General features: G+C 41.4%; 1 protein-coding gene across 1 annotated transcript in view; it reads left to right on the top strand.

Moving 5' to 3' along the window:
• The window catches only part of LOC134079184 (interferon-induced very large GTPase 1-like), a 75,477-nt gene extending 68,028 nt beyond the window's left edge, over nt 1-7,449 (top strand). Inside the window, exon 12 of the mRNA XM_062535380.1 lies at nt 1,253-7,449. Within this exon, the coding sequence (XP_062391364.1) occupies nt 1,253-5,937 (4,685 nt within the window). The 3' untranslated portion in view covers nt 5,938-7,449. The remainder of the gene's footprint in view (nt 1-1,252) is intronic.
• Nucleotides 7,450-7,801: the final 352 nt, after the last annotated feature.

Below are 7,801 nucleotides of genomic sequence, written 5' to 3' on the forward strand. Positions count from 1 at the left end.
AAATGCTTTATTCATTTATTGTTAATTTATCAACCTTGGGATAGTGGAATATGTTAACTTCTCAGATTATCATTTAACCTACATTATTTGTTGAACCATTGTATTGAAAAGAAAAAATACAGGATAGTAAGAACTAAACTGTTGCTTCACAACGGTCCAATTTCCACTACCATGGAAAAAGTGGGCCGGTATTGAGCCTGAAATTCCTGGGCTGAAAAGAGGCCCCACTCCGGCCCTGCCACTCACACACACACACACCGAATGTGCATGAACGCGCACTCACACACACACACACACACACATGCACGCACACACGCAGGCACACACACACACGCACGCACGCATGCAGGCACAAGACAGATAACGTTAGCCTAGTAGGAAGGGGAGAGAAGAGCCAGAGGGATGTCGCACACAGACACACACATACACTCACATTAACGTTATCCTGAGATAGTTCTCATTACCGAGTCCAGTAGGCTAATCTCCCGTTAGCGCAACTGTATTTGTCTGCCCCAACGCCTGCTCTACCTTCTCAGTTTCGTGCAAATTCTCAATGCGGATAATAATTAGTCGCGCTACGATGGTAACTCAGTTCACATCGACAGTACATGCAAATTACTTTCCATTCATTAGTTTGTTAGCAGCGTCCATTTTAACGTCTTCCGGACATTTAAACAATGCCATTGTGGGGCGCGCTTAATGTTTTGCTTCTGGTTTACAGCCGGGTCCTGTAGTTTTTCTAACGTGGCCACAGCAGTTTATGAAAAAACTTGTCAAAGGTCAGAAAGAGCGTTAATCTTGCTATAAAAAAAATAACGCTGTTAAAATTGTTTTGAGTTAACGAGTTAATAACGCAATATTTTTTGACAGCACTAATGGTAAACAAAAGTTAACTTAAACATTCAGCACAAGGTCTAAAGCGTACAAATGTGACAAACATCAGGAAGTCATCTGACCAGACATTTGTGTAACCAATTTCCCATTCAAACCAAAGGCTTCCTATGCCTTTCCCATTGATGTATATATTCACATTTTACCATGAAGTAAACAGTCCCATAAATTCAAAGCTGTACTAAAAACCATATACACTCACAACCACTAAATAATAATGATTACATATATTGTTAAAGAATAATTTTATACAGGGCATACTCGTGCACATGTAAAAATGTCAAAATGGCTATGACGATGTGTATGACATGCAAAGAAAGTAATGCCATACTTTGTTATATTATGTTTTTAAAATCCCTAGAATGTGTCCTACCTGGTCTGTTGACTTCTTTGGGCCTGGACCATCTTCATGGAGGGAAGCTCACGCTCAGCTCAGTGCTGGAGATCAACAGGAACACAGTGACTGATGAACCCCCACAGAGTCTGAAAGAACTACCATGGACCTTCTTAAGAAAACTAATGATGTCCAATTTAAATTCTAGAAATATCAAGTGTGTACAAGACCAGTCAAAATATAATTACAGTTTCTCTGATGCTAAAGATGAGTCTGATGCCATAAATCCTGTAGATTTAATCACTGCTCTGTTCCACTGTTCAGATCCTTTCCTCCAGCAGGAAATGGTCTCCAAAATGGCCATGTGCCAGTTTGCTGTTCCATTGCTGCTGCCAAATTGTGATACACAGCAGTGCACTCTGATGCTGTGGGCCATGAGAGACATAGTTAAAAAGTACAGACCTCACTCTCTATCAGGGGGTAGTACTTTCATAGAGGGCAGGATTGTAGATATGGACCTCCCCACAGTGTCTTTTGTTAGACTAGGAGAGAGCAGTTTGCCCAAATCTCAGATTCTGAACAAGTTGATCAGTAATCCTCATCAGCACAATGACACATTTGTCCACCATGATATGGAGTGTGGTGATGTGCCCAGGAGAGTTTCAGATGGTCTGGTTGAAGTGAGCTGGTATCTGCCCAGTGGGAACTCAAACATTGACGTGTTCACTCAGCCAGTGGCCATTGCCAATCTAAGAGGAGACAGCAGATTGTTTAAGACCCAGATGTCCTTCCTGCTCCAGACCTCAGCTGCAGTGTTTATCTTCAGTGATGACCTGGAGGGAGACCTCAGCACTCTGGCCAACAGAGAGAACAAAGCAGAGCTGTTCCTGGTGACCAGCTCTCAGAGGAAGAACTTCAGCATGGAGACACTCAGGGATACATGCAGGAGACACAGGGTGAAGGAGACAAACGTGATCATTAAGAAAAAACAGAATGATTCTGAGTTTGTTAAGGCCCTACGTTTCTGTGTGAATGGAGTCACTCAAAAAAACCCACATAAAATTACACTGGAAAACATGGGCAAGGTTACTCGTCAAGGAATTTTAGTTGATGAGCATTGCGACGAGTGTATTAAAGGCAAACAAAATGCTGAAGGTATCACTGCAAGCATTCAGGATGTTGTGGAATTCAAGAGTGAGCAGTTGCCCTTACATGGTGAAATCTGGAAGCAAATCAGTCAGATAGAAAAAGAGACGTTCAGGATGCGGAAAGCAGACAAAGATATAGAGAGTTACAAGAGTTCACTCATAACTGAGAGAAAACAACTCAGAGAGAAGCAACATCAAAAGGCTGAATCAGAGGCCATGGCACAATTCATTGCTGGAATCTCACAATCAGGAACACAGCGTCTCTTCTTCCTGAAGTGGCTGAAGATTATGCTGGACACCCTCTCCAGAAGTAACCTGTCCACCCTCAGAGAGAAGTACAAAGAGTGCTGCAAAAACTCTCCTCAGAACAAAAAGGAGATCTCGCGCTTAGATGAGCAAATTTCTAACTGCTCTTTAGGTCCTGAGCACTTCTTCCGTGAGCTAGGCCAGCTTTATGAATGTGCTTGCTCCCTTCCAGAAAACAACCCAGCCAGGCAACAAGTCCGGAAGCTGCCTGCTCTGTGTGCTCAGATGCTGCTGGACGGGTTTCCAGTTGAGCTGGTCGATGGAGACGCATCAAACATCCCAATAAAGTGGATATCACAGGTCCTGACTCAGCTCCATCGGCTGGTAGACACCAAAAGTAGGATCCTGGTGATGACTGTGCTGGGAGTGCAGAGCACTGGGAAGTCCACCCTCCTCAACACCATGTTTGGAGTGCAGTTTGCAGTCAGCAGTGGAAGATGCACCAGAGGAGCCTTCATGCTGCTGATGAAAGTCTCTGAGGAATTCAGATCTGAGCTCAATTGTGACTTCATCATGGTCATCGACACAGAGGGCTTAAAATCACCAGAGTTGGCAGCTCTAGACACAAGCTACGAACATGACAATGAATTAGCAACACTGGTCATAGGTCTCAGTGACATCACAATCATTAATGTTGCCATGGAGAACAACACAGAGATGAAGGACATTCTGCAGATTGTGGTCCATGCCTTCCTCAGAATGAAGGAGGTAGGGAAAAAGCCCAGATGTCTGTTTGTGCATCAGAACGTGTCAGACATGTCTGCTCATGACAGCAACATGAGAGACAGGAAGAAGCTGATGGAGCAACTGGATGAGATGACCCGGGCTGCAGCTAAAATGGAGAAGAAAGTAACATATACAAAGTTCACAGATGTGATGGAATATGATCCTGATAAAGACAGTTACTACATCCCTGGACTCTGGCATGGAACTCCCCCAATGGCCCCAGTGAATACTGGCTACAGTGAGAATGTGTATGAACTCAAGAGGAGTTTGATTGGTTCCGTACAAACATCAGATGAGGTCAAGAGGAATAATGCAAAGGACTTTCTGAAGTGGACTGTGGTTTTGTGGGATGCAGTGAAATATGAAAAGTTCATCTTCAGTTTCAGGAACAGCTTGGTGGCTGATGCATACACAAATTTATGCACCGAGTACAACAAATGGGAGTGGTCTTTTCAGAAAGAGATGAACTCTTGGCAATTGACAAAAGAAACTGTTCTATCCAACTTTGGAAAGACAGGTTCAGATGACCACAGTGCTTCTGCAAGAGAATATCTGAAACAGATAATTGCTGAAGCTTCAGGGAAACTTGATGAAGAAGAGAGAGGAATTCATCAAAGCATAGAAGAGTATTTCAAGTCTAAGGACAGCAGTGTTGCTTTAGTGGAGAGATATAAAGTAGACTTCAAAAACAGTGCGAACTGCTTGCGACAAGAGACAGAGAGCTCCCTGAAATCCTCCCTGATGAAGGCAGTTGAAATTAAAGAAGGTCTCGAACAAGTCAACGCAATCAAGAACACACAAACTGAGAAAATAGAAAAAAAGGTTCAAGATCTGGTGCAATCCTGCCGAGACAAAAGAAAGGACTTATCTGATACAGATTTGAAGAAAGAATTTGAGACCATGTGGAAGAAACTGGTAGCAGAACTGGCTGCAGTCAAGCTCTTAAAGCAAGATGTTTTCAAGGAGGCTCTACATGAGTTAAAGCAACACTCTGGGACAAAACCAGGAAGTTTCAATATGAAGCTGAATGCCAGTGATTTCAAAGCAGCTGGTGAGAAAGAATTTATGGTAGAAAGTAGTTGGATTTCATTAAATATAGGTCAAAAGATTATGGATGCATTATTTTTTCAACGCGCCAAAAAAAAACTACAAGAGCAGTGTAACAAAATCATTAAAAATTGTGACGTCTTTGTCTCAGATAAAGTGAAGAGCAGCAAAAACTTCAATACAACATACATCAGAGAAGTCCTTTACATGATCGATGAACAAATTAAACAGAAAGACCTCGCTCTGCATGAGGAGGGTGAATGTGAGCTGAAGTTCCACATTTGTTGGAAAGCAGCAATCAAATTTCAGGAAATGCATGAAATGTTCATCAGGATCAATGATCCTAAAACATGCCTAGAACAATCCAAAGAAAAGTTTCTGGGGGAGTTCAAAGATTTATTCCATGACAGAGATCAGTGCCTGAAGAAAGCTGAAGAATTCACCAAGGACTGTTTGACACCAGCAGTGAAGGACTACATCACCAAAAGGCTCGGCCAAGATATCGCAGATGAAATGATGACAGGGGATGTGGGGTTGGATTTCAGCACACGCACTCACTTCCAGTTTGCCATTCTAAAGCAGCTGCTTGAGGAGGACACCTTTGAACAATTCCAAGAATACACACATAACTACAAAACATTTGTTAATGAATGGATCTTGGTCAGGATAATAGAAACCTTTTCACAGAATGATAAGTGGCAAAGACTAAAGCTGAAGCATCTCTCTGAAGTGGTGCAGAAAATAAAAGATGCAATCACTCAAGTCAAAGAGGAGACTGAGGAGAACACAGACATGAAAATGGTCATACAGAAAATACGTGCTCATCTTAAGGACAAACTAACATTTCAAGAAGATGATTTCATTATCATTCTGAAGAAGGCAGACACACAGCAGTTTGCAGATAATCTCATATACTTCCTCTTAGAAATGAAGGATGCCTTAACTAAGGAGTACAACAGCCCAACCTCCCAGGATGATCTTCAGGAAGCCATCAGACAGCTGCCATTCAAACCCCATGAGCTCCTCTTCAATAGACTTTGTGGATGTGGACATCAGTGCCCCTTCTGTGGGACACCCTGTGAGGCAGGAGGGGGGGGGCACACCCAACACTTCTCCAGCATGCACCGGCCTAAAGGACTTGGCAGTTGCAGGTTTGAGCACTCCCAAAAGTTGGTAACTGATATCTGCACAACTGCTGTGACCACTGATACAACATTTAAGAGTACTAAAACCAACGGAAAATATCACCCCTACAAGCAGTACAAGGAAATCTACCCTGACTGGGAGATAGATGGAGATGCAAGTGTGGAGGCCTCAGACTACTGGAAGTATGTGATGATGACATATAATAAGGAATTTGCCGATTCTGATTATGCTCTCCCAGCAGATATTCCAGAAACCTGGAAAGAGTTGACCAAAGCCCATGCCAAAATAGGCTTGAATAAGTCATTCAACATTGTGGAATACAAAACAGATGCAGATTAAGAATCCTAACCCAGATGTGCTGAATTTTCTTATCAAGACATGCTTACAGAAATTAACGATTTGAAGTGTGGTGGCAAATTACTGGTGAACATATTTGCCACTGGTGGAAAACTTATCATTGTTGGCAAACCTTTGTTGGAAGTTTGCCTCTAGGGGCCAACATTGACAAACTTCTGGCAATATTTTCTTGTGAACTCATTTGTTTCCCACATCTGCCGCATATTCTATTGGAGGAGGACATTCACGATTATAAGTAATTTTGTAGTAGCAAAACTAACTAATGCAACTGAAATGCCTTCAACATGTCTATTTGATAATGAAGTATGCCTGGAAGACTACACTAAAGAACACAAATGGATATGGATAGAACCTGGTCTTATTTAATGTCACAATTTGCAGCAATTTTATTTGCATAATTATACACCATGGATGTAGTGATTAATGTAGTGATTCATGTCATGTAATAACAAACATTAACTCTTGCCTCAGTGTGATGAGATGTGATGAGTGAGTTGCTTATTCACATGTTTAGACTCCAGAGTGATAAAGAATAATCATTTTTAAATGTCCCTATCAGACTTTACTGTTGGCAACAGCTCTGATTACACGACCCCCATACTCTGACCACATGTTGTTTAAGGAAGTCTGATATGATTTAGTTTAATTCTGTGCTGTTACGGTGAAGGTGTAAACTTGTCTTTATTCTCTCATTATATAATATATGATTTTGTTTATTGATTAAGGTAAGAAATGAAATATGTGACATGAGCTTCTCTGTTTGTTTTCATCAATAAATGTTGCAGTACAAATACACACACAAAGCACACACACTCACACACACACACACACACTCTCTCTCTTTCTAAGTTAAATGTAAAACTCCATGACTTTTCCCTGACTTTCCTTGGCAAAAGAACCTGAATTTCCATTACTTACTATATAATTATATAAATACATTAGGGCTACTCAACCAAGAAGTAAAGCTAATAACCAGATATGCTCCAATTCTGCATCTGAAATATTTGAATGAATGTATTATTTTTGGCAAATACATTGAAACTGCTACAACAGAATCCCATGTTGTCCCCCAAAAATGATACAATTCCCTGACTTTCCATGTCTGGAATAGACTTTCCAAAATTCCATGATATTCCAGACATTTCATGACCCGTGGGAACCCTGCATACATACACACACATTACACATTTTCAATAAATCATTGTACCATTTTACTCAATTTGATTGGTTTATCTTTACATTTATGATTTCTTTATTTCACTCATATTTGTCTGAAGTTGGATGTTGTCAATGAAGTTGTGTGTGGTCCTTCATTTTAGTGCAAAGATCAATAAAATTGGATACACTTGGCGTAAATTGGTAAATACTGTGGATCAGATTCCATACTTTGTAGTTTGCAGCAATATTTGTCTTGAAATGAGTTAACTTCTGTTGCTTTTGCTTATTGACCTGTCCTTGATTTTGGTGATGAATCAAATAAATGATTTTAAAATCTGATGTCCCAGATGTCATTCTAGCAAACCAGCATAACCATCTTACACCAACAATGTCAAACTTGGCAGGCTGGTCACCAGCATGACCGTCTTACACCAGCTGTATCGAGCCTAACCAGCTACAACAGCAAAGACCACCAAGAGCTGAAAGAAAACCAGCAAAGACCAGCTAAAACCAGCTACCAGCATAAGCTGTTTTTTTTTCAGCAGGGGTATGCTAGCCTGACTCTCGCCAGACCCTTGTAGTTCCGCCATGCTCCACCAGAGGCGTTTCGCTGAGCTCCACACAAGGGTCTGGACGCGAGGGCAATCCAAACCCCTGCCAGTGCTCAAAAAATGAGCAGCCAATCAGG

This window comes from Sardina pilchardus, chromosome 4 (genome assembly GCF_963854185.1).
Source record: "Sardina pilchardus chromosome 4, fSarPil1.1, whole genome shotgun sequence".
Lineage (NCBI taxonomy): Eukaryota > Metazoa > Chordata > Actinopteri > Clupeiformes > Clupeidae > Sardina > Sardina pilchardus.